General features: G+C 60.7%; 3 protein-coding genes across 5 annotated transcripts in view; 2 read left to right on the top strand and 1 right to left on the bottom strand.

Annotated features, from left to right (window-relative positions):
- Window positions 1-7,942, top strand: part of TEX264 (testis expressed 264, ER-phagy receptor) — a 39,876-nt gene extending 31,934 nt beyond the window's left edge. For all 3 annotated transcript variants that reach the window (XM_032120610.1, XM_032120609.1, XM_032120611.1), the window contains exons 5-6: window positions 77-248; window positions 7,110-7,942. In XM_032120610.1, coding sequence (XP_031976501.1) covers window positions 77-248; window positions 7,110-7,423 — 486 coding nt within the window. In that variant the 3' untranslated portion in view covers window positions 7,424-7,942. The remainder of the gene's footprint in view (window positions 1-76; window positions 249-7,109) is intronic.
- A 2,317-nt stretch (window positions 7,943-10,259) lies between these two features.
- On the top strand, window positions 10,260-20,909 carry GRM2 (glutamate metabotropic receptor 2). The gene is made up of 6 exons (XM_032120608.1): window positions 10,260-10,367; window positions 13,247-13,867; window positions 15,673-16,510; window positions 17,209-18,272; window positions 19,171-19,345; window positions 19,849-20,909. The coding sequence occupies exons 2-6, from the start codon at window positions 13,409-13,411 to the stop codon at window positions 19,920-19,922; spliced, it is 2,610 nt and encodes an 869-aa protein (XP_031976499.1). The 5' UTR covers window positions 10,260-10,367; window positions 13,247-13,408; the 3' UTR covers window positions 19,923-20,909.
- RRP9 (ribosomal RNA processing 9, U3 small nucleolar RNA binding protein) lies at window positions 20,861-24,666 on the bottom strand. The gene is made up of 15 exons (XM_032121115.1): window positions 24,586-24,666; window positions 24,376-24,458; window positions 23,885-24,003; window positions 23,731-23,804; window positions 23,576-23,617; window positions 23,261-23,387; window positions 22,943-23,067; window positions 22,623-22,715; window positions 22,423-22,523; window positions 22,179-22,313; window positions 21,954-22,016; window positions 21,731-21,876; window positions 21,556-21,635; window positions 21,340-21,413; window positions 20,861-21,249 (listed from the first exon to the last, which is right to left on the bottom strand). The coding sequence occupies exons 1-15, from the start codon at window positions 24,664-24,666 to the stop codon at window positions 21,144-21,146; spliced, it is 1,449 nt and encodes a 482-aa protein (XP_031977006.1). The 3' UTR covers window positions 20,861-21,143.
- Between the last annotated feature and the right edge of the window lie 812 nt (window positions 24,667-25,478).

The raw sequence follows: 25,478 nt of genomic DNA on the forward strand, positions 1-25,478 counted from the left end.
AGGTCAATGTGGTGGGGGGCTGCTGGGACGGGGGGCGAGGGCACATCCCTGCCCATGGCTACTTTGTGTCTTCCAGGAGAGGAAGCTGTGTGCCCACCCCCGGATCGAGATCTACAAGCAGGACCGCATCTACTTCGTGTGTCCCCTCGCCCGCCAAGGGGACTTCTACGTGCCTGAAATGAAAGAACTGGAGAGGAAGAGCAGGGCTGCTGCAGCTGTGGCCGAGGATGCCCAGACAGACATCACAGGTATCCGTGGCTTGTGCACAGGCTCCATCTTGGATTGGCATCAGCCCTCACAGAAGTGGGGTCCTGGTGTCCCCAGTCCTGCTGCCTGAGCAGACAGAGACTGGCCTGTGCCCACCTGGTGCCCAGCCACTGAGTCTCAGCACACCTCTTCCTCTCGCCCTGGGCTGATCCCCAAGGGTCTTGTCCCTGAGATGCCATGCCATGCCTCAGGGAGCACCCAGGAACCCTTGCAGTTTTGGTACAAGGGCCAAGCTGCCACTGAGCCACTGGCCCACTGTTGTCAGTGCAGAGCTGGATCTCACAGCTTTTAGTTGCAGCTGGGCTTGTTTTTCTCTTTGTCATATACATCTTCCTTGATCTCATCTTCATCTGTTACATACTGGGATTGCAAAGAGCTTAAATACCAGGTTGCTGTAGCTGGTGGTGGAGTTGCCTGAGAGCATCTGCTCAGCAAGATTTGTTGGAGCCTGAATGTATTCATACAGGAAGGGACCACAATGGCTGTAGGCGCAGAACAGCAGTGCTATAGTAACCCAAAATGCTAGTTGCCTTCACCAGCCCACATGCTCCCATGCCTGCGAGATGTGGGAGCTGGCTATCCAAGCATTCCTGGGCACTGGACAGCACATCCGAGCCAGCTGCTGGCAGGGGCAACTGCCTCCCCCTGCCCCACAGGTTGCCCACGCTTGTGTAATGGGCATGAAAAAACCATGAGGGCTGTGCTCGCCTCCCGGGCAGTCGGGTCATTTGCTTTAACCCATCTTCAGGTTTGGGTCGCTTTAATTCTTAATCGCATAAAAGCAAGCCTGGGAATTGCTTTCTGGGAGCTCTGTCCATTTAGCACTGCAGTGAAGAGTCTAATTGGAGCTGTTTCCCAGCACTTCCAGGTCCCGTGTTTGCACGGTGCTCACTCAGCTCTTCTCCTCTCTGTCTGCCTTGTGTCAGGGTGGCTGCTGGGGGCACCAGCCCGGCTTGGCCAGAGGTGCCCCAAAGCCCCCTCGCTCTGACATCTTCCTGTGGTCGCCCCTTGGTTTTGGAGAGGGATGGCAGGATCCACGGAAGCAAAAGCAGTTTGGGGTGGTGTCTTCAGTAGCTGCATGTGCTCCTTTCTGCCCTGCTCAGGGGGTGCATGATCCTGCAGCACAGCCAGGGATGCTTGGAGCAGCCACTGCCCTGTGCCCGAGCTGTCTCGGTGCTTTCCCTGGGACACCCCTGCCAGCATGCCTGCAGTGGGGGACTCCCCTGCCCTGCTGGAAGAAGGGCTAGGAAGGTCTTCCCAGTTTTAGAAAGCAAATGATGTTGGACTTTCTCACCCTGGGCCGGGCTCCCCTGCAACAGCTCTGGGCCAGCTCCTCCACCACCCCTCCCCTTCCAGGCACGTAGATGAGCTTTTGTCAGCACAATCTGATGCAGTGCCATCTGCTGAGTCTGCATAAACCCGACTTAAAATAATAATAACTGTGAGGTTGGCCCTGCCTGCAAGACTAAAGAGTTGGGCTTGGATGTTGCACTGTGATTGTCACTGCTGGGCACAGTGGCAGAACCACATCTGATGAGGTGTCACATCCTTGCTCTGGCTGTTGGAGCGGGCTGAGGATGTGGCAAGCCTCTGGGTGGCTTGCGCAGCTCCTGCCTGAGGGCTTTGGTGGTCCCAAGAAGATTCCACCTTATGGAATGAGACTGGTCCTCCGTTCCCAATGATTTTGTGTGCTGGGATCTGTGCAATCACCTTTGAGTTGGAGGAAGAGAAACCTCTTTTCCCATCTTTTTATCCTTCTTCCCTAGGCAGTCCCTCAAGAAGCAAGCTCCAGTTAGTCACAGCCCCTTCAATGGGCATGATGGACATGAGATCTTGATGACCCAGGAGATGCCAGGATGTCTGTGACAGTTTTCAAGCTTTCCTCTGCTGACTGGAGGATGGGCACAGCAATGTCCCCATCTGTCTGTCAGCGTGATCCCCCCTCAACCCCAGTTGCATGGATTTGGGTTATTTCTTGATCCTTCTCAGCTTTGAGGGGATGTTTCAAGTGGTCCTGCCCTGATGGAGGTTCAGACAGTGCTCCTGGGAGAGTGGGGAGGGTGGTGGTCCCTGATGGTGGTTGTCAGCTCCTCCGCCTGTGCCTGAGCTGCACAAATCCAGGTGTAGGGCTTTGATACTCTGTTGCCTCAATGGGTGAGTGGACTGGGAAGGTGCTGAGCCCCATTTCCTCTCCCAAAGGCAGCTGAGGATGCTCTGTGTACAGAAGGTTTGGGGTGTCAGTCCTGATGTGGCAGCAGAAGAAGCCCCCTCTTTCCCCCTCCCAAAATACTGAGATAAGAGCATAGAGTGTGATTTCAGAGCGGGCATCGTGTTGAGTTAACGCTCTGTGTGAACACAGCACTGGTTGATCACAGCTCATGAAACTCCCCACCAGCAGCTGGATTATGCTTTCCTTGAGTTAAAGACTTGAGAAGTTCCAAGTGGAAGGTGTTGCCATTTCTCCTCACCTGTTGTTGTGGCTGGTGCCAGACGGTACCGAGTGACTTGGAAGTGTAAGAAAAGCTTGGATTTGTTTTCTCGAGCCTCCTGACCTTGGAGCACATCTCTCCATTTAGGCTGTCATCTGCTGTCCTTGCTCCTGAGCTCACCCTGTGAAGTGCTGGGTGCCTGTGGCTGCGAGCGAAGCCAGTGGCCACAAAGACTGTGGGACATGCTCCAGGGTCTCTGCCTTCTGCTGCAGCTCTGCTGAGGATGGACACACTCAACACACAAGGAAGGGGCCGCGGGCTGTGGCTGCCTCTGCACCGATTCCATCCCTTCTTCGCCATCGTCAGGGTCATGGGAAAGACAGGAAGCATTTTAGGAAGGCGGCTGATGGGTCTCCAGGGGGCCAGTGTCAATCACAATTAGTTGTTTTGTACTTAATTGTTTTCTGGGGCTTTGGCATCGGCGTGGCGCTCAGCAGGCCCTCGCTCCCAGCCCCCTCTCGGCAGCGCGCTCCGCAGCGTGACCCCGCTGCTGCGCGTGGAAGGTGAAAGCAAACAAAAGCAGCCTCGCTGGCATGAACACAGATGGTTCCCGAGCACGTGGCTCTGCCCAGAATCTCAGGTGCTCATTTTCCTGCAGCAGAGTCTGTCCCACAGCATTCAGGTACAACTGATGGCACCACGCGCTGAGCCCCAGTGCCACAGAGGGGCAGCTTTCCTGGTGTGTCCTGCCTTATCTGTGCTTGCTTCCATCCTCCAAACAGCCCTGCCTGTTCCTGCCTGCCTCTACATCCTGGGAAGGGCCTCAGCCCCTCTCCTGGTGGCTTGTGTGTGAGCTTCAGCAATGACAGAGGAGCTGTGCCCCCTAGCAGCACACTGTATTTAGAGGTGATGACTATTTGATGGAACAAGGGGAAGGAAAGGGCCCAGGAGCACCAGGAGTGGAGCTCTGCTGAGGCATCAGTGTGAGCGAGGCAGGAGGAGAGCCCTCCCTAATTCTGGATTTGGGAATGCCAGTACCTGGTATGGCACAGGGCTGAACTGTCTGGGGGAGCCAGCTCCCCACCACTGGCAGTGTGGGGTCAGTGGTTCCCGTTGCACCCGTCCCTGGCTGGTCTCTTGGAGTTGACTGCTTGATATCCCTTCTTCCTAGGAGGCCCTGGCCTTTGGGGGACTCCTCAGCCCCCTGGCATGGCCTCACCCCCGACTGTGCCTCTGTTTCCCAGATGAAAACTTCTGGGTTCCATGTTCCTACTGAGTGAAGGTGCAGTGGGATGGCTGTACTGTCCTTGGGGAAGCAAGGTCAAGGGGGGAGTTTCAACAGGATGGCTGCTACCTCGGTATGTTCCAGAGGGAAAAGCCATGCTGGATCAGGGTGTTAGACTGGTTCCTGGTGTAAGGACCAGCCTTGGGAAGATGGATGCAAGGAATGGGCAGTGGTTCATGGGTGTGTGGGGAAGGATGGACAAGTGAGTGTAACAGCTGCTGGAAGGCTGTGCCTGGGAGATGAGAGCTGAATCCCTGCTTGCCCTCCCACGGGGCTTTGGTCGTCCTCTTGGAGCCCCTTGCACTGCCTTCCTGGCCTCCTTGGGCTGTGTTAGGTCAGCCACATTCCCCTGTCAGAGCTGAGCACGCAGGGTCCCTGGCAGCAGCAGCTCTGCCCACCCCAGACATTTATCCTGGCCAGGCTGAGTGGCCATGCCAGAGCCAGCCTTTGGCTGTGCAGAGAAGAGAGAGGCTGCTGAAATGGGCAAATTTGCCAGCTGAGGCTGCTCGAACATGATCAGAGGTGACAGAGCAGTGACAAAGTGCCTGGCTGAAGGGAAACAGGACTCAATTTATTGTTGCCCTTGGAGCAAGGGAGAGGAAGGTGGCTACGAGAGTGAGGACAGCAGTGCTTTCCCGCAGTGGTGGCTTGGAGCAGCGTGTAGGTCAGCTTCATCCCTGTCTTCTTCTTCCTTAGCTGCTGCTCCTCTCCTCAGGAGCTTCTTTGCTTTGTGTCATGGAGTTACATGACAGCTTCGGAGCTGAAACATTCCCTGGCATGTCAGGGGAGGGGTGCCTGAGCAGGCAGGGCACTGCTTGGGGGGCTTGGTGTCATTCCTGTCCCCTCAGGTCTTAGAGGGATGCAAGATGACCATGTGTGATATGAGCTGTCATAAAGCCATGGTGGGAACGTGTCCATGTCACCTCAGGCCACCAATTTGGCCAAATCAGATTATTTCTTGTTTTGAGATCACCACTAAAGACTTTGCAAACCCTAAGTTGTCTTCAAGGCTCAGGGTCTGCACGCTCCCCTTCATCCCCCACAACTCTCCATCTTCCCAGAGGCTCCCTGCTGACCCACTGCCCTGCTGAGCTCCTGTCAGGTGGGACAGCATCTCCCACCTTTCTGCTGCCCACTCAGTGGCTGCTGTCCCCTTCAGCGAGCGCCTCACTGCAGCGTGCAGAACATCCTTTTTAACTTAGAGTAAATGTAGTTTCCGTGTCGAGGTGCTCCTTGATGCTGCAGCAAAGGCACTGCGTGTTAGTGGGCAGTGGTTCTTTCCTCCTTTCCATGGGAGGGGTCACCTGGCATCGCCTGGGGAGCAGCCGAGGGCTCAGCTCGTGCCAGCTGCTAAAAGGGTTGCCAAGATGAGAGGGTGGAGGCTCAGGTTCCTTTCCAGGATGAAGCCAATATGCCACCCAGGTGGGATGAAGCAGTGGGTGCAGCGTGTCTGTGGATCTTTTCTGGCTACCCCTCATCCTGCTACCACTGCTCGGTCCTCTCGGAACAGCCGTCACTCAGCCGGCAGGACCGTGGGATGATGCTGCTCAGGAGGCAGAGGACTGCCATTTACAAGCAGTTCTGCTGGCAGCTGCCCAGGCCGGGAAGAAAAACAGCACAGAGAAAAAGGATTTAAGGATGTTTGGAAGGAAAGTTCCCTCATTGGTGAGTCTCCTTCAGGAGATCAGTGGCTGGCACACAGCTGGAGGAGAGCAAGCAGCCCAGCCTTGGGCACCCTGGCTGCAGGAGCTGTAGGAGGCTGGAAATGCCTGTGGAAGCCCAAGGCAGTCCCTTGCCAGCAGCTGAGGATGGAGCTGCACCAGCGGGAGACAGTGTGGAGGAGAGGGCTCTCCTCTCCCATCCTGGATGGTGATGACCACAGGGAGGCTCCCATCTGTCACTTCCCAGCCCTGTTGATGGCAAGCCCCAGTCATCCAGGAGTGCTGCTGCTGAGTGGGGCTCCTCCTGGTTCCCCTCCTGGTGTGGGGCATGATCCTCAGCAGGGGCATCCAGCCCAGCACGGGTGGAGGTGCTGGGAAATGACAGAGCCTGGCGCTCACTTCCCACTGATACAAGGCAGGCCGGGAGAAGATGGAGCGGGGAGGGCCGGGATGGAAGAGCCTGCCCATTGTTTGCTGACGTATTGTAATTAACAATGTGGAGCTGTGATGTCATAATTAACCACGTGGATCTGTGATGTCATAATTAACAATGATTAATGTTTAACAGGAGGGTTTTGTCTCCTGGCTGGTTGCTCTGGCAACCGCACTGAGCTGCTGGTCTCAGTCTGACACGTTCCTCTCCTTGTCGACTCGTTAATTGTGTTGTCGATTGAGCTAATGAGGCAGGGATCTGAGGAGGGGCAGGTGGGCCAAGGGGTCCACTTGGCAGCCATGGGCAGCCTCTGGGGGCTTGGTCATGAAATGGGATGTGGCTGGCAGCCAGGCCATGTGGAGAAGCACAGAGTGAACTTGGAAGGCTCCCCCTATCCTCTGGGATCCCGAGACCTCTCTGCTGCTGCCCTGCCTATCTTCACACTGCTGCCAGAGCTGCTGGCTGTGGGGGAGCCACAGAAGGAGCAGGAGCAGGCTGTTAGGTGCTGAAGGCACCAGGATGCCCTGGCATGAGGCTGGGCATACACATCTGCCTCTGACAGAAGCACATGTGAAGATTTGCCCTTGTGTCATCATCCCCTTGGGTGCTTCAACAATGCTGCAGCTCCACATCACCCTCACGGCACAGTGTCCTTCCTGCTCTTTGTCTCATTCCTGGTGCCATGCCAGAGACAGGCATGCATTCTCCCTAAGGAGGGGCTTGCCAGGTCCTTGGTGTGTGCACAGAGAGCAGCTGTGGGGGCAGGGTGCGGCCAGGAGGTCAGGGCATGGCTGGAAGCTGGTGGTTGTTTGTGCTGACTTGGGGGTTCCTGATTTCGGGGAGCAGTTTGAGCTCAGCTGATTGTTGGCCTGGTCACGTGTCAAAGACATAGGAAGTGACAAGAGGTAGGAGCTGGTCTCCACTGTGGCCTGATAGCTCTGAGACTTCTGGTGGCTTCGAAGGCTGTGGCACCCCATCCCCATTGCCTCCTTCTTCCCACAGCATTCACTCCTTCCCCTTCTCTCTCTTCCCAGGGGTCGACACCATGAGTGAGACGAGCTCCATCAGCATGGAGGCCACAACTGACAGCAGAGACACCTCGGTGGCCACCTCCATCCTGCTGCCCTTCCCAGCAAGCCGTGGCCGGGAGGAGGCGGACAACCGCAGCGAGCACAGCTACAGCGAGTCGGGAGCCAGCGGCTCCTCCTTCGAGGAGCTGGACCTGGAGGTCGCCGGGGATGGGGAGGGAGCCCCGGGCCTGCTGCCTGATGTGGGCTACGTGAGCAACCAGGAGGTCACAGACAAGTGGACCAAGGAGCCCATTGCTGCTGAGAGAGGAGAGGAGTGAAGAGAGACCTGGCTGCCTCACCTCCCACCGGGGTCTGAGTTATTGGGAACCAGTTGCCTTTCCCACCTCCTTCCTCTCCAGCCAAGAGATTTTGGTCGCTGATTCCCCTCAGGATCTGCTCTCCCTCTTTGCAGAAAGGGTGTTTGACTGTTTTTGGGGGTGCTGGGAGGTGGGGGGGATTTCTGTGGCGCAGGGTAGGTGCAGGCTGGAGGGGCAGTGAAATGCATTTGCCATTTGTGTGTGTCCAGGCACGTCGCAGATTCCTTTCAGGCGTCCCGGGATGGTGGTGGATGTCAGAGATGTCCCCTCTGGTCTCTGCTGGTGCCCCTCTCACCCACAGCTTCTCTCTGCTGCACCACCACGTTTTCTAGCACCAAAGAGCTGTGAGTTGGGTCGGTTGGGTTTGTTCCTCTCTTCTCTTCCCCTTGCTGAACAATGGAAACATCCTGTGTAAATGTGGTCCTCCTGGCACTGCCACAGGTGCTTTGGGGTCTGTAATAAAGTGGATGCTTTTCCTCAGTGGTGGCTGGTGTGTTGCTGACTTGTCCTTTGGCCGGCTGCACTGTCCTGCCCCAAGGTGGGGAGTGGGCTGTGGATGGGAGCTGTCCCCACAGCCCTTGACTGAGCTCAGGGGCTCCACATCCCTGCTGCTCAGGCTATCTCCCGGCCTGGGCAGCCCAGCAGGGCACGGGGTCTGTCCCCAGCTTGTGCAAGCTGCGGGGGAAGTGGGGAAGGAAGGGTCCCGGCTGCCGTGCTGAGCTGGGCAGAGCTGGAGGGAGGTGGCATCCCTGCTCCTCCTGGGAACCTGTGGAGAGTAAAACCAGTATAAAGCCAGGTCCTTGGGCTGCTGCTGGGCCTCCTCCTGTAGCAGGGGACACCAGCCTGCTTGCACTGTGCCTTCCTGACATCCCATCTATCCATCCTGCTGCTGTGGAATGCAGGCAGGGAGGGCCGCCTATGCTGGTCCCAGTTCCCTGTGTCTCAGCTTGGGACAAGGGAGCAGTCTGGACATCATGGCCATGGTTCCACAGGGCAATGCCAGGTGCCAAAGCACCTGCTGAGTGTCCTTGGTACCTCCAGGAGCCCAGGGGTTGTTTCCTGGTGGTCAAATGTGGCAGCTCAAAACTGGGACTTGGGGTGGGGGTTCCAGGGGCAGGAGAGATCTGAGTGTCTTTTCGTGGTGGAAATGTGTCCTCCCTGGCTTGGAAAGGTCATGATTAGTCCTCAGCCAGTGATTGACATGAGATTGTTCATAAATATTTTGTGCTCTGAGTGATAAAATATTAAACTCCTCCAGCCCACATGGAAAAATATTGCTCTTCCCGGTGTTTATCTTTGTTGCTGGTTATTACAAAACTGCCAAGCCCCCTGAAATATTTATGCTTGGCTGAGGCTCCCGGGGGCTTGGAGCCAGGCAGCGGATCCTGACGGTGCTTGTCCCCTAACCCCACGGAAGCTGGGGACCAGGGGGCTTTGCCATCATTCTCCTGCCGTCCACAGCGCTGGAGCAGCAGCCGGGACGATGCAGCCAGTGCCGAGGTGTGTGTGAGCCAGCACCCCTCTGCTGGGGGGAAGCGGGACCACGGCTGTGCCAGCATCCCTTGGCACAAGACATCTCCAGTCCTCCTCAGCCGTGTCCACCCCGGCCCGCGGTGATGAGGTCCCCCAGCCCAGGCACCCTCCTCTCCCCAGTGCCCCACTCTGTGCCAACAATCTTGAAAGGAGATGGGCAGGGGGGATCTGGGGTCCTGCTGCTCAGGACTCCTGGAGGGACCTTGCCACGGACGTTCCGAGTTATCCCTCCCCAATCCAGGATTGCCGGGGAGGAAGGGAGCCCAGCAGAGTGAGTCTGACTCACTGCAGTGCCCTTAACCCTCAGCCTGCAAGTGCAGCAGCTGGCAGGGGGGAAACTGAGGCACACGGTGGTGAGGTGGTTACTCAGGGCAGTGCCCCAGAAGCACCCCTGTCCCCTGTGTTATCCCCTGTCCCGTTCCTGTCTCTGAGTGACGGAGCTCTGGGGATGCAGTGCCGTGGGATCCTGGGCAGCCGAATGGCTCTAGAAAGAGTTTGGGCAAGTGGTGGAGATCTGGAACGTAACCCTACCAGTGCCTCCGTTTTTGGATGGTCCAAAGCCTTCCCCAGCTTGGTGCTTGGGCTGCTGGTGAGTGCCGGGGGCTGCGTGGAATGCAGATAGGCAGTGGGGTAATGCTGGGCTCCTGGACTCCTCCCAAGGACCTGGGGAGTGGGGAGCAGGCCAGGCAAGGGGGGAACAAAGCCTGGGGCACCAGTTTGTGGCTGTGGAGCTTGAGCTGGGGCTGGGACCCCTCTCACTGGGCTGGGAATGAGCTGGGGGCTGTGGGGCCAGGGGAGCAGGTGCTGAGCTGTGCCCTGCCAGTTCTGCCACGGTGCAGAGCAGGCCCTGCCTGCTCTGGCTGCGTCCTGCCCCTGCCCAGCCTGGATCTGACCATGCCTTGCTTGTGTCCTGCCTTGCCTGGCCACGTCCTACTTACATCCTGCCGATGCTCGGGCTCAGTCTGGCCATCCCTTCCCTGGATCTGGCTGTGTCTTGCCTGTTTTCTGCCTTCTCTGTCATGTCCTGCCCGTTCCTGCCTTTCCTGCCCATGTCCTGCCCGTTCCCTGCCTGCACCTGGCCATCTGCCCCCGGCTTTGCCCCAGCCCCAGCGGTGCCCTGCCCGGCTCAGCCGGTGCCGGAGCGAGCGCGGGGCAGTCGGGGCGGCCCCAGGGGTGCCGCTGCCCACCGGGCCGTGCCGGACCGGGGCTGGACCGGGGCGGGGACCGGGGCCGGGCCGGGCGGGGGGCGGAGCGGCTCCGCTCTGCTGGGGCTGGCGGAGTGTCAGAGGCGGCGGCGGGAGGCGGTGGCAGCCGCAGCTCCGAGACAGCCGCGGCACCGGCACCGGCTCCCGGCACAGTCCGCCGGGCCCAGGTAAGGGCTGCGGTCCCACCCCGGCGCTCCCATCGCCGTGACCTCGGTTCGCGCCGTGCCCCGGCGGCGCTTCGCTTGTCTCCAGAGCCCCGGCGCCGGCGGTGGAGCGGCACGGAGACCGCCGATCCCCCGCAGCCGTCGGGGCCGCGCCACGGCGGGGCTCGGCGACCAGTGCCCCGTGCCGGGGCTCCTGGAGCTGCGGGACGAGAACAGAGTACGCGCACGGGTACCGGCACCGGCACGGGCACCGGAGGCGCCGGGGATGCGGGCGGTCAGGGTGGCACCGGGGCCGCTCCCGCCGCTCCCCCTTGCCCGGCTCAGGACGCGGGGCTCCGGGAGAACGGCTTGGGGGGTCCTCGTCCCCCCGGTGTCCCGGCAGCCCCGAGCCCCGTAGTGGGCACTCAGCGGGACCCGCCGCCGCAGCCCCCAGCCGGGGCTGCCCGCCGGCACCGGGGCAGGGAAGCGGGGTCACCGCCCGGCCCGGCAGGGACAGACCCCCGCCCCTGCTGTTCCCCCGGGTCTCCCGTCAGGCTGCCCGGGCCGGGGAGAGCCGGGGCTTTGACGGGGGCTCTGGGTGTGCCGGGGCAGCCGGATCTCGGGACGCGTTCGGGACGGGATGTGGGGCGGCCGCGGCGGCGGGGGAGCGCCCCGGGGAGGCGCCTCGGCCCCGCGAGGCGCCGGGGCTGGCAGCCCTTGTGCAGGGGAGAGGTGGGGGCTCCTGGCAGAGCTCGGTGGCGGTGGGACCTCTGGGACCTCCGCGGGAGGTGACACTGCCCCTGCGCCCCCGCAGCACTGCCGCTCTCGCACACGCCCCAGGTGTCACACACCCCCGGGGTGCTGGTGCCGGAGGGGTCAGGGCTCCTGGCAGGGCGTGGGAAGTGCTCAGGGCACGGAGGAGACACGACCCCTTCTCACCCACCCCACTCACGATGCGCCCGGGAGGAGAGGCTGCCCGCAGCTGGCGGGAGCTTCCTGCCGTACCGTGGCCGTCGGGCTGGACTTGGCTCTGCCCTACCCGGTGTTCCACTTCCCCAAATGTTCTCCAGGGGCTTCCGCGGGCTGTCATCCCCCCGACTACGCCAGTCGAGCTGAGCAGCTGCGGGAATGGAGGCAGCCCTGCTCACTGTCCATCGCGGCTCGCGGCCGGGTGGGTGATGGTTTGCCCTTCAGAGGAGCTTGGCCTGAAGGTGCCTTTCATCTGTGGGTCCTGTCAGCCGCCCTAAAAGAGCTGAACCGCATGGACTCGGGTTCCCAGTGCCACCGGACCCCCGTGCCAGGCTCAGCCTGCTGCTGATGGGCTCCATCAATAATCCATGTGCCTGTGGCCTCTTTCCTGCTTGGGGAAACCCCGGGTCTCTTAGAAGCATTGATTCCTGAAATAAGGCAGGGACCCTTCCTTCTCTCATCTCCAAATTCCTTCACACTGTGGGGTCAGGTAAGAGATGCCCTGAGACAGGTGGGGACTCAGCAGCAGCAGACAGCACCTGAGGACAGGCACTTAGGGGCATGGAGGAAGAGGAGGAGATCAGCATGTGTCACCCTACCCACCCCACCCCATCGTGCTCTGTGCCACACTGCTGCCCGCATCCCCCTGGGCATCACTGCCAGCTCCAGCTGCTTGCTGGAGGGCTCCTCCAGCACAGTCATCATGAGCTGGAGCTGTCTGGGAGCAGCATGGAGGCATCAAGGTGTCCTCTCCTCCTGCTCAGGGACAGTAGCCTCAGTACTGGCTGCAGGGAACTGCAGGGGGGCCAGCACTCTCTGGCATCCCCCTCCCACCCTCTGTGCCTCCACGAGCACTGCTGGGCTGTGGAAGAGCCACGGTCCTGCCACAGCATCTGCAGTTTCCTGTTCCAGAGCAGCCCGAGGCTTCTGGACTGCTAAGGGGTCTCCTTCTCCCATGGCCCCTGAAATGCCAGCCCTGTGGGATTTCAGCAGTCAGCTTCAAATGGGAAACAAATCTCTCCCGTGATTTGGGAAAAGACAACCAATCTCGGAGGGGACTGCATCTTCTGCCAAAACAAGGCCTGCCTGCTGCAAAAGCCTTTGATTCCCCCGCGCCTCCTTGCTTTCTGCAGAGGGAGTCAGCAAACCTGGCTCTTACTTTTACTGAAATCTCTGAATTTAGTATACAGGGAAGGAAGGGGCGGTGGTGAGAGAACAGACTCTGAAGCACCGCGACTGCCAGAGCCCTGTGTGTTGCTGTATGAGGGTGAAGCCAGTGGCGAGTCCCTGCTCCAGCCCCAGTGCCAAGGACAGCCCTGGGGGCAGCAGCAGGGTGGGTGGGCTCCATGGCGACGGGATGGGGGTTTGAATGTTGTGGGCACTGGGTGCTGTGGGCACGGTGGGCTCGTGGCTGGCTGCTTTTGGCAGTGCTCTTGGCTGGAGGTTGGGATCTGTCAGCACCCCTGATGCTGCTGCGTGGGTCGGGGGCTCGGCTTGGAGCCGGCCTTGGCTCTATCTGCCCAGCCCGGCCTCCCTATGCCAGGCGACATCCCTGGCTCTTTCCCCCTCCATGATATTTTAGGGCTGTCAAGCCGTCCCCCTGCAGGCTGTTCTGCCCGGTGCTGCCAGAGGGGCCAGCTCTGTGCCCGCCCCTATGCCAGCGCATCCCTGCAAATGCTGTGGGCAGTCTCTGTGCCCCTCCTTGTCCCCTGGGGTCTGTGTCACTTGTGTGTGTCCTGGGGGCTCTGGGTCACTGTGGGAGCTATTGCATCTGCTCACCTTGCCTTTCTGCAGGGGACTTCTTCCTAGGGGCACCCTGGGTGGGGGGCACAGACAGGCTCATGCCCTTGCTCTCCCGTGCAACACTGACTGCCCCTGTCCCTGACGTGCCTTGCATCCCGCAGCCCCAGCAGCTTTTCCCTTTGCTTTTCCAGGTGCCGAGGGCTCTGCCGGGGTGGCACGACCTCCCTCCCACCCACACCACGCCGTGCCACCCCCCACCACCCAATGCCTGGGGACTGCCTGCCCTCGCCTTGACGGGTGGCAGCGGGTGACACGGGGTGGTGTGGGTCCCCCGGCCAGCACCAGCACACCCCATGGCGGTCCCCTTGGCCGCCTGGCTGGGGCTGATGCACCTGGCCACCTGTCTGGCTGCTGGGCACGGCATGGCTGGCAAGAAGGAGATCAGCATGGATGGGGACCTGGTGATTGGGGGCCTCTTCCCTGTCCACGAGAAAGGAGTGGGGAGTGAAGACTGCGGCAAGATCAACGAGCACCGGGGCATCCAGCGCCTGGAGGCCATGCTCTTCGCCCTGGACGAGATCAACAAGGACGGGAGCATCCTGCCGGGGGTGAAGCTGGGTGCTCACATCCTCGACACCTGTTCCAAGGACACCTACGCCCTAGAGCAGTCCCTTGACTTCGTCCGTGCCTCCCTTACCAGGGTGGACGGTTCCGAGCACATCTGCCCCGATGGCTCCTACGCTGTCCATGATGATGTTCCCACTGCCATCACCGGCGTCATCGGAGGCTCCTACAGTGATGTTTCCATCCAGGTACCGCCCAGGCAAGAGGGGCTCAGGTGGGGCTGGGGGTTTGGCAGAAATGGGGGAAGGGGATAAAACCTTGGCAACCGTGCAGTGATACCATTGCCAGCGTGGCACAGGAAAGCTCACTCATTCCTCACGGTGATGCTCGGCCCCTTTCTCCAGTGGGGAGGGAATGCCAGGCGGGCACCTGAGCGAGCCATCTCTCTGTGATTGTAGGGGATGTGCCCAGGGTCCCCTTGGGGGCTGAGAGAGTCCCCCAACACTCCATAAGCCGTAGGAGCCAAGCCTCACTTGGGGACAGGTGTTGATTCCTCTCCTGGGGTCAAGGCGGGAAGTGCAGCTCCTCAGCCCAGCTCATGTCTGGACTGTGACAGGCAGAGCAGAGCTGACCGGTGTGAGGGGGCACTGTCCCCCCTGCCCCCCCAAAACTGCAGCCCGTGAGGTGCTGCAAGGGACATGCACCTCTGAGGGGCTCAGCCACAGGGCTGCCTGGCTGGAGCAGGGTGGGCTCAGAGGACAAGTGTCCCTGTGTCCCCAGTGATCCCACAGGAACAGGCACCGCAAACTTCAGACCTGGCTGTCACCGTGCATGGGGTGCATCTCAGTCCCCAAAACCACAGCTCTGTGGACCTAGAGGCTGCTTCCAGCAGGGAGAAGAGCATCCCCTAGGATGCAGGCAGCCAGTAGGACCAGCTGAGTCTCGGGGGTGGCCGGTGGGCCACATGCTTGCTGAAATTTAATAAGTCCCCAGCATGTGTCAGACTGCATTTCCTGGTCCCTGGAGCCCCTGCATCCCCCAGCTATGGGGTGGGAGAGGCTGGGACTGCATGAAGGAGGCAGCATCCCAGCCTAGCCTGGGCACTTGTCCCTTCCCCTGCTGGGAACCAGGGTGTCCTCATGTCCCAACCCCGGGCGGGCAGGTGTCAGCAGGGGCAGAATGTGGGCAGGCTGGGGACCACAAGGGTCACTGGGGGGACATGGCAGGCTGGCAGCTCCCATGCGTGGTGAGGACAGGCAGCAGTATCACTGTGCTCAGGGGCCTTCTTCTGCCATTAGGGGACTTTGTTGACAAGATCATTTGTCCATGTTAATTAAGCCACGTCTGCTGCCTGGGGAGCAGTGAGATGTGGGCAGGCTTGGCAGCCCTGCCAGCACACCCGAGGCCCCCTTACTGCCCCCAGAGCCTGGGTTTTAACAGCCTCATTAGTGGGGCTTTTTTCCCCTTTGAAGCTAACGAGGGATTCTGCTGAGGGGCTGGAAGGTGTCAGTCCCTCTGGAGCTCCCAATGCGGGATGCGCAGGAACCGGTCCCCTGACCCAGCTCTGCAGCATCCCCCAGCCTGGTGGGGTAACTCTGCCCCTGCTCCAGCTCTGCAGCATCCCCCAGCCTGGTGGGGTAACTCTGCCCCTGCTCCCAACCCCCAGAATCCTTTCCCCCTGTGCTGTGGGGCTGTCAGGCATCCTGACTTTCTTCTTGCCATCAAGCATCTCCCACAGGTCACCTATGGCAGACTTTCTGCTTTTGTCTGCTCCCTGGCCCTGAAATTCAGAGGGAAGCACTTGAAATACCACCGAAAAAAAAAAGATAAATGAGCATGTCTGAAGGCTGAGGCACTCTGTGAATGTGCCATCCACTCTTCTTCTCCATTCCCTCCACAGATCAGGATGCTCCAGGTTGGGATGGGTTGCTCATCAGCCCAGTGGTTGTGCTTGGGAGCATCGTGCAACACTGGGTGTTGGGCGGGGGTCCCCCCATAGGAACGTCCCTTGCTGGCCACCTCTTCAGACACTGACCTCTCCTCCTCCATGCAGGTGGCCAACCTGCTGCGGCTCTTCCAGATCCCACAGATCAGCTATGCCTCCACCAGTGCCAAGCTCAGTGACAAGTCCCGCTACGACTACTTCGCCCGCACTGTCCCGCCAGACTTCTACCAAGCCAAAGCCATGGCAGAGATCCTTCGCTTCTTCAACTGGACCTACGTCTCCACCGTGGCCTCGGAGGGCGACTATGGGGAGACGGGGATCGAGGCCTTTGAGCAAGAAGCCCGCATGCGCAACATCTGCATCGCCACCTCGGAGAAGGTGGGGCGCTCCATGAACAAGAAGACCTATGACGGAGTGGTTCGGGCTCTGCTGCAGAAGCCCAATGCCAGAGTGGTCGTGCTGTTCACCCGAAGTGAAGACGCCCGGGAGCTGCTGGCGGCTGCCCAGAGAGCCAATGTGTCCTTCATGTGGGTGGCCAGTGATGGGTGGGGAGCCCTGGAGAGCGTGGTGGCTGGGAGCGAAGCAGTGGCAGAGGGAGCCATCACCATCGAGCTGGCAGCCTACCCCATTAAGGAGTTTGCTTCCTACTTCCGTAACCTGCACCCCTACAATAACAGCCGAAATCCCTGGTTTCGGGAGTTTTGGGAGCAGAAGTTTAGGTGCAGCTTCCACACGCAGGACTGTAGCCGGTACTCCCTCAAGACAGGCAAGTTTGAGCCAGAGTCCAAGATCACGTTCGTGGTCAATGCAGTCTATGCCATGGCTCACTCTCTTCACAACATGCACCGGACATTGTGCCCCAACTCCACCAAGCTCTGTGATGCCATGAAGCCTGTCAATGGCAAGAGGTTTTACAAGGACTTTATACTCAATGTTAATTTTGATGGTGAGTCCAAAATGGAGATAGGTTTGGCTGACAAACTGGAAAGGGATGGGTGGAGGATAGGAAAGAAGGAGGCCCAAATTTGACCCAAGACCCTCCAATTCCTCCAGCCTGCCCATGCCCAGGGCTGTGGTTGTCCTGAGGTGCCAACAGCCCACCATCATCCTTGGGAGGCAATCCAGGCCTTCTGTACCCGGTGGAAAGGTGTGGAAAAGCTGGTCTCCAACTCCATCCTGCTACAGCTGGGTGGGACCAGCCCCACAAGGGACCCTTGAGAACATGGGTCCTTGCAAGCATCACGATTTACTCACATTTCAGGGATTAAACTGGAGGGGCCCATGATCAGGGACCCATGTAGGTTGGGGTGAAGAAGAAGCATGTCATATGTCACTTGGGCTGAGGGTGTCTCAGCTACCAGGTGTCACTGAGAGCCGTGGAGGCTGCACAATCCCCCTCTGTCCCTGCAGAGCTGGGTGGGGCTGATGGGCTCTCAGGCAGGTGAGGATGGAGTTCTCCACCTTTGCTTTCCTGCTCCTAACATGTACATAGGCAGCAAGGATGGGAGTGAAGGCAGGAAACAGGTTGGACATCTACCTGTGGCCATGGTGGGATGTGACCCTTGGATGAGACCTGCCTCCAGGCCTGGAGTGAGTGTTCTCCTGCCCCGAGGCGGTGACTGTCTGCCCTTCTCCTCCCTGCAGCTCCATTCAGGCCAGCGGACACCGAGAGCATCGTTCGATTTGACCGCTACGGCGATGGGATCGGGCGCTACAACATCTTCAACTACCACTACGTGGACGGGCGGTATCGGTACCAGAAAGTGGGCTACTGGGCAGAGGGGCTCATCCTCGACACCAGCCTCATCCCCTGGGCTGAGACCTCCATTCCCGTGTCCCAGTGCAGCGACCCCTGCAAGAAGAATGAGATCAAGAGCATGCAGCCTGGGGACATTTGCTGCTGGATCTGCATCCCCTGCCAGCCTTACGAGTACCTGCTGGATGAGTTCACCTGCATGGACTGTGGTCTTGGTTACTGGCCCAACGAGACCCTGAATGGCTGCTATGAGCTGCCCCAAGAGTACATCCGCTGGAAAGATGTCTGGGCCATTGGTCCCGTCACCATCTCTTGCCTGGGTTTTATCTCCACTCTCTTCGTTATCGGAGTCTTCGTGAAGAACAATGACACTCCCATCGTGAAGGCCTCTGGACGAGAGCTGTGCTACATTCTCCTGACCGGGGTCCTCATGTGCTACAGCATGACCTTCATCTTCATCGCGAAGCCCTCCACCGGGGTGTGCACGCTCCGGCGCCTGGGGCTGGGCACGTCCTTCGCTGTCTGCTACTCAGCCCTCTTGACCAAGACGAATCGCATCGCCAGGATCTTCAGTGGAGTGAAGGAGGGGGTCCAGCGCCCCCGGTTCATAAGCCCAACATCACAGGTGGTCATCTGCATGGCCCTCATCTCTTGCCAGCTGATCATTGTCATCATCTGGCTGCTGGTGGAGACCCCTGGCACAGGCAAGGAGACTGAGCCTGACAAGAGGTACATTGTCACCCTCAAGTGCAACAACCGTGACTCCAACATGCTCATTTCTCTCACCTACAATGTCCTCTTGATTGTCCTCTGCACGGTCTACGCCTTCAAGACACGGAAATGTCCCGAAAACTTCAACGAGGCCAAGTTCATTGGGTTCACCATGTACACAACCTGCATCATCTGGCTGGCCTTCCTGCCCATCTTCTACGTGACCTCCAGCGACTACCGTGTAAGAGCCTGAGCTGTGAGGGGGCTCTGACAGGGCTTGATCTAAATGGTCCTGGAGATTTGGGCCATGCAGGGTCCATGATTAGGAGATGCGTGGGCATGGGGAAGGGTCTTCATCCACACACCTGGTGATGGTCACCTCTGCACTGGGTAATTCAGGACCAAGTGAAGGGTCCTGAAGGGCTGTGGCTGATGGGGCAATGAGTCCTGGAGAGAGGAGCTGCCCCACTCCCTCCCTTGCTAGGGTGAGGATGGGAAATGGCCCTGAGAACTGCAGAGATCCCCCATAGCCAGACCATGGAGGAATGACAGCCATCCTTCAGCCTGGTGACACGAAAGCATGAGACAGCCCCTGGCTCATCCAGACACCACACCCCAGGGCAGGAATGCCAGCCTCAGGGCCAGCCTGGTTCCCGGGCTGCTGAGCAGTGCCAGGAACTGGGGAGCACAGGGTGCCCTGCAGCACCTGCAGCACCTCAAGCCCCCTGGCACGGACAACCAAACACATTCTTGATGGGTCTTGAGGAGCTGGTAGGGGCAGTCAGGGGCTTCCAGAGAGGACCTGCACCCCCAGAGGGAGTGGGCACCGGGATGGGGGAGTGCAGGCTCTGGCCCCGGGCAGTGCCACAAAGCAGCACACTGGCAGGGCTGGGGTTGCTGCTCAGGGTGCACCTGCTTTGCGGGGGCTACTTGTCCCCATCAGGGCAGTGTCCATGCTCTGCCCATGGGTCTCTTGGGGGATGACCCTGACAGAGGGATGTGGTGTGGGGTGGGATGTCCCTGCAGGGTGCAGCCTGTGCCCAGTGGGGCTGGCCAGTGCCACAGTACGGGCTTCATCCTGCCCTGCTCGGGGCAGAGGGCTGATGGGTGGAGCACCTGATGCCCACCCCTGTCTCCAGGTCCAGACCACGACCATGTGCATCTCGGTGAGCCTCAGCGGCACCGTGGTCCTCGGCTGCCTCTTCACCCCCAAGCTGCACATCATACTCTTCCAGCCGCAGAAGAACGTGGCCAGTCACCGCGTGGGCACCGCTCGGTTCAGTGTGGCAGCAGCCAGCTCCAGCCAGTCCCATGGTGAGTATGCTGGGGCTGGAGATGGGCTGGGGGACAGCACCCCTTTCCTGGTGGGGGGTGTGTGTGGGCACACCTGGCATGGTTCCTGCAGAAGAGTGGGGTGTGGGGTACGGCACAGTGGGAAATGGGGGGTATGGAGGATGTGGCGTCCCCAGTCCTCTTCCCTGTCCCTCAGGCTCTTCACTGTCCTCTGTCCCAATGCCTCATCTCCCAGGACAGCACAGCTGCCAGAGGGGCACTGCTCCTGGGGGCCTGTCATTGCTCTGAGGGGACAGGGCCACTCTCCACCTCAGCCCAGGGGATTCAGCTGCCCCCAGGTGCCTGTCACTACCCCAGGCACTCTCCACTTCAGCCCCAGGGAATATGGCCATCCTGGGCACCCATGGGGACACGGCCATCCTGGGCATTCTCCACCCCAGCTCTCTGAGCACTGCTGCCATGGGATGCTGGGGGGTGCTGCTGCCAGACCCCAACCCAGCCCTGACTGCTGCCTTCCTGTCCAGGCTCAGCCTCGCCGTACGTGCCCACGGTGTGCAATGGCCGCGAGGTGGTGGACTCCACGACGTCATCCTTGTGAAGGATGGGGGGCCAGGCTGTGGTGCTGCCACGTGGCACCCCCACCGCTTCCCCAGGGAGAGCAGTGCCCGCAGCATGGCCCACTGAGGTGCCAGATGCAGCCGGGAGGCTCAGTCCCTGCTCCAGCACGAGCTACACATCCCACATGTTGGGTCATGGTACGTGTCACCCTTCCCTTGCACTGAGCCACGTTACATGTACCCTGTCCTCCACACCCTGCACTGAGCCATGGCACACGTCCCTCTGCATCACCTGCACTGAGCCATTGTGCACCCACACCCCCTGCACTGAGCCACGGTGAATGCCCCCCATCCCTCGCACTGAGCCATAGTGCACATCGCACGGACCTCGCACTGAGCTGCGGCACAAACACCCTCTCCTTGTCCCTTGCACTGAGCCCTGGTGCAGACCCACCACCACCTGCAGCCAGCCCCGGAGCACATCCCCTGCCTGTCACCCCCAGCCCCGGCGCACAACTCGACTCCCTCTCGCCGAGCCACGTTCCACCTCCTGCTTTTTGCTTGCGCCAATCCACGCTGCACCTTCCGCTCCCTCGCTGTGGTGCCACACATGGAGCTGCCCTCACCCCATCGCCCACACCACTTTCCCATCATCTCCTGTGCCAAGCCTTGGACCACGTCACCCTGTCCCTAGTGCTTTGCAGGTTCACATTTCCCTCCTGGTTTCGGCCTCAGGAGAGCCACCGAGCGTGGCTGGGCTGGGCCCAAGCCCCTCATTGCTTCCCTCACTGTGTGTGGCGCTTCTCATCCCTTTGTGGGAGACAGGGCAGGAGCAGAGGTGGACAAATGCCCGCTGACCCCAGCCCCTGCAGAGCCTGGGGGGGCTGTTGGAGGCTCAGGGCAAGTAACAGGACCAAGGTATTTGAGCCCAACCAAGTTTTTAAGAGTAGACTTTTTCTGTGAACAAGAGTGTGATTTCTTTTTTTTTTTTTTTGTAATTTATGTAAATAAAGTGGTTTTGGTGTTTGGTTTTTTTTTACAAAATGGATTGTTCCAGAGCTCAGGTACAGCCAAACCTGAGAGAAGGGGACAGACCCTCGCAGAGGGCAAAGCCACTTCAAGACACAGGGGCCAGCAGGATCAGGGGCCATGTGACAATCCCCACTCTCATCCTACCGACCTCAGGGTGGTGGCTGCACCAAGGATGTGGGGCACAGCTCCAGGGCACAGTGACCTGCTCCAGTGGCTCCAGGGACAGGGGGCTAGGAGCTGCCAGGTGATTCAGGGCTAGAAGCTGTTGTGTTCTGCTTCAGGGGGATGATGCAGATGCTGTTTTTGGCTTCTTTGATTCTCCACCACCGCCCGAGCCTGTGGATGAGATGGGGGGTCACCCTCCAACAAGACCCAGAAGAGGGGGAAGCTGCACCCCCAGGCAGCACCAGGGAGGGGGGACAGTACCGGTGTTCCTGCCCAATGCCAGCCACCAGGAAGTCACCAGCTGCTGAGAACTTGAGGCTGTTGACAAAACCCACCTGGAGGGGACAGGGCAGAGTGAAGGGACAGAGCAGGGTGAGGAACTCCCACAGGCTTCTCCTGCTGCTCAAGAAGGGGAGCCCTTGCTGAGAGACCCTCCAGCCCAGCCCCAGAATTCCCAACCTGCCCATCCATCCATACCAAGGGGATGTCTAAGAGGTGCTCCAGCTTCCGAAATCCCTCACCACACTTCCAGAGCTTCAAGCTGCCGCTGTGGGACCCTGGGGCACAGAGAGGAGACTGTCACACAGCCCAGCCCAGGGATGGGAGCAGGACACACTTCCCCCACAAGCTGCCAGAAGTAGGTGCCACACACCTGTTGCCAGGAGGTCACTGTTGCGCAGGGCAGCCACTGCCGAGATCCAGTATGGCTGCTGCAGGCCCTGGGCGTCCTGCTCCCCGTGCGCCTGCCGAGCCAGCGCCAGCGGCTTCTTCTTTGTCAGCCCCCACAGGGCTAAAGACCTGCGGGGAACGTGAGGGATGAGGGGGCTGAGGGGGCACCCTGCCTGCCCCAGGCACCACCCCGGCGCTGTGCTCACCCATCATCAGCACCAGACACCATGTGCTCCTCGTTGATGAGCTGGATACAGTCAATGGAGCCCCTGTGAAGGGAAGCAACTGCCAGAGTTACAAGTGTGCTTTGGGATCCTGCTTAGGGGACAAGGGCTCACCGGGGCATCAGCATCCCCAGGGTGCTCCTGCCACACACTGCTGCCCCAGCTGGACATGCCTGCCCACAGTCCCCTCTTGCACCCCAGACATACTGGTGCCCAGAAAACACAAGCTGTGATTCCTCAGGGATCTTCCAGAGCCGCACGGTGCCATCCCGTCCCCCCGCTGTCACACAGCATTCCCGGCTCAGGCTGTCCAGCCCTGTGATGACGTCCTGGTGTCCGAACCTGGAGAAGGAGATGACAAAGAACTGTGGCAAGCATGACCCTCTGCCCCCTCACCTCCTCACAGCTGCTGGCGCACCCCTTGGGTGATTGGGATTCCCCCAGGTCTTACAGGGTCTCCACGTATGCGTTCTCTGCCACATCCCACACCTTGACGCAGCGGTCATGGGAAGCGCTGTACAGCTGGTGTGTGCCCTTTCGGAAGGACAGGCCCTGGGGACAGATGGACAGACATGGCACAGCAGTGAGGGATGCCAAGGAGGACACAGCTGCCTGGCCCCACAGGCATTGTGCCCAGCGCCCCCAACTCACCGAGACAGCGTCACGGTGCCCTGTGAAGATGTGCAGGCGCTTGCAGGTGGCTGCATCCCAGATCATGATCAGCTTGTTCCTGTCTCCCGTAGCCTGGCACACAGCAGGGGACGCCTGAGACCTGCACCTTGGAGACCCATAGCCCACCCCTGCCTCCACTCCCACTCCATGGGTTTTGGGTGTCCTAGGCACCCATTCTTGACCCAGCAAGGGGTAGGGGCTGCTTTAACCTGGTAAGGCACATCTGGGCATGAGACCCTACCCCCAGGACCCCAGGAGAACACTCCCCATGGCCACCTCCCCACCCCCTGTCCTCATACCAGGTACTTGCCATCCGACGAAATGGCCATGCAAAGGACATGGGATGCATGCCCCATGTGCCGCTCCTCTGTGCCTTTCTTCCCCCCTGGCACCATGCACAGCTTCTTCCCACTGTCCACCTCCCCTGCAGGAAAGGCATTGCAGTCACCCTCTGGGAGCCTCCCACCACACCCAAAAGTGCCAATGAGCCTCCCACAGAGCCTGGAATTATGCACAATCCAAGAATAGCCAAGGGCCAAGCCACCTCAGTGGACACCTGAGTCCCTGCAGGGTTTGGGCTGGGGAACAGCCAGTCAGAGCCCCAGGTAAACACTTGCATTTGATTAGAGAGCCGTCCTTGGAAGCAGAAAAAATGAATTTGTCATCAGGAGAGATGACCAGGCAGGTAACAGGCAGCTGGTGTCCCCGCAGCACACGGATCCTGGCTGGATCTGGAGGCCGTACCTGCAGCAACAGCAGGATGTGAGCTGGGCTGCCCAGGACCCTTTCCCAGGCACGGGAGTACCCCAGCACAGCACCCTGCCTCCTCCAGGGTGCCGGCAGCAGGGTGAAGGGCCGCGGGGTGCTGGCCATGCCTTAGCGTCCCCAAAGCCGGCACTTGCAGTCCGGCACCCCCAGCACTGGGCACTTACATCTTTGGCGACCTGGCGCTGCAGCCGGCCTTTCTGCTCCAACTGGGGAAGAAGCGGGAGGCTCAGCAGAGGTGGCCTCAGCCCCGGTCCCGCGGGAAGGGGACAGCCCGCTGCCGTCACCGGGACCGAGGGGCCGCACCCGCCCCCCCGCTCACCACGTCCTCCTTCAGCCGGTCGCCGATGAGATCCGCCGGCTCGAGTTCCTCTTCCTCCTCCGCCCGCTCCTCCTCTGCGGCGGGACAGTGCATCAGGGTCGGGCTCAGCGCCCGGGGCCGCCCCGCCGGGGCACCGGCGCCGGGCGGGACTCACCGAGCTGGCGGAGCTCCTCCAGGTACTGCTTGGCCAAGCGCAGCTTCTTCTCCTGCGGCGTCTCGTCCACCTCCTCCTCCGCCGCCGCTGCTTCTCGCCGCCGCCGCCCCAACAACGGGCTGCAGGGACACGTGTGCGTGAGCATCGGTCCTTCCACACATCGGTACCGGCATCCCGCAGGTACCGGCACCCCCTCCGGTCAGACACCTCGCTCCGATACAGGCATCTCCCGGTATCGGCACCCCGCTCCGATACAGGCATCTCCCGGTATCGGCACCCTGCTCCGATACAGGCATCTCCCGGTATCGCCACCCTGCTCCGATACAGGCATCTCCCGGTATCGGCACCCCGCTCCGGTACAGGCATCTCCCGGTATCGGCACCCCGCTCCGGTACAGGCATCTCCCGGTATCGGCACCCCGCTCCGATACAGGCATCTCCCGGTATCGGCACCCCGCTACGGTACCGGCACTCCCCGAGCGCAGCCTTTACCTCTCTGTCTCAGAATCGCTAGACACTTCCTCGTCGGCGGGCCGACCGGCCGTCGCCCGCCGTCTCCCATCGGCGCCCGGTGCCTGCGGAGCAAAATGAGGCGATAGACGGGACGAGACGGGACGGGCGCAGCGAAAGCGCCACGGCGGCGACCCCGCCAGGGCAGCCCTTCCTCGCCTCCCTCCGAACCCGGCCGGGCCCGGCTCTTACCGCCGACCGCGGACGCCGCCGTGCCGCCGCCCCGCGCGGGGCCTTGGCCCTCCGGCCGCCCGCCGCCGCCGCCGCCGCCATGCTGCCGCCGCACGTGCGCCCCCCCGCCGGCCGCCGGGCTCAGGCCACGCCCCCGACAGCGCCTATTGGCTGTTGGCGGCAGGATCCCGCCTCCTATTGGCCCTGCGGCGCCACCTCCCGGTTCCGGAAGCGCGCCCTGCCCCGCCTCCGCCCGGCGGCCGCGCTGTCACTCGGTGTGACGTCACGCTCCCGCCCCGCCCCTCGGCCCGTAGCCCCAGCCCCGGGTGTCGGTCGCTGCCCGCACCTCCGGTCCCGGTGCCCCGGGGCGAGCAGGGGCGTCCCTGCCGCAGGGACCGGCCACTCGTGCGGGGGACCCGCATGCCGGGACCGGTTGTCAGAGGGCAGGGCCCCCAGCGCTGCCTCCTCTGCCCTCCCTGGCCCTTCGGGCCCAGTCTCACAGCGGGCAGCCCCCCGTGGTGACGGGGACAGTGGATGGGTCGCTGCTTCCGAAATTATGATCAAGTCGTTCTGCTCCTCAGGGACCCTTAACCAGCCCCCACTGTCGGGCATGGCCTCTGGTCCCGTCCCATGTCCTTTGTGGAGTCCCAGGGACCCTGTCCTTGACCATGCTGGGTAGTGTCTCTGTCTGGGACAGGTGATGCTCTAAAGAGCTAAAATCTGCTTTTGTGCAGAATTTTATTATGCGCAAACAATCTATTTTCTCTTTGGCACAGCGGGAGTCAGGGAAGGACAGTGGGAAAGCCCTGCACTGGTCTCCGTAAGGAAAAAGGCTTAGGGAGAGCCTGTTCCAGCCAGTGCAAGTGCATGTACCAGCTGGGGAGTGAAGCTGCCCCCAGGCTCAGCACCCCAGA

The sequence above is a fragment of the Corvus moneduloides genome, chromosome 11, assembly GCF_009650955.1.
Source record: "Corvus moneduloides isolate bCorMon1 chromosome 11, bCorMon1.pri, whole genome shotgun sequence".
NCBI lineage: Eukaryota > Metazoa > Chordata > Aves > Passeriformes > Corvidae > Corvus > Corvus moneduloides.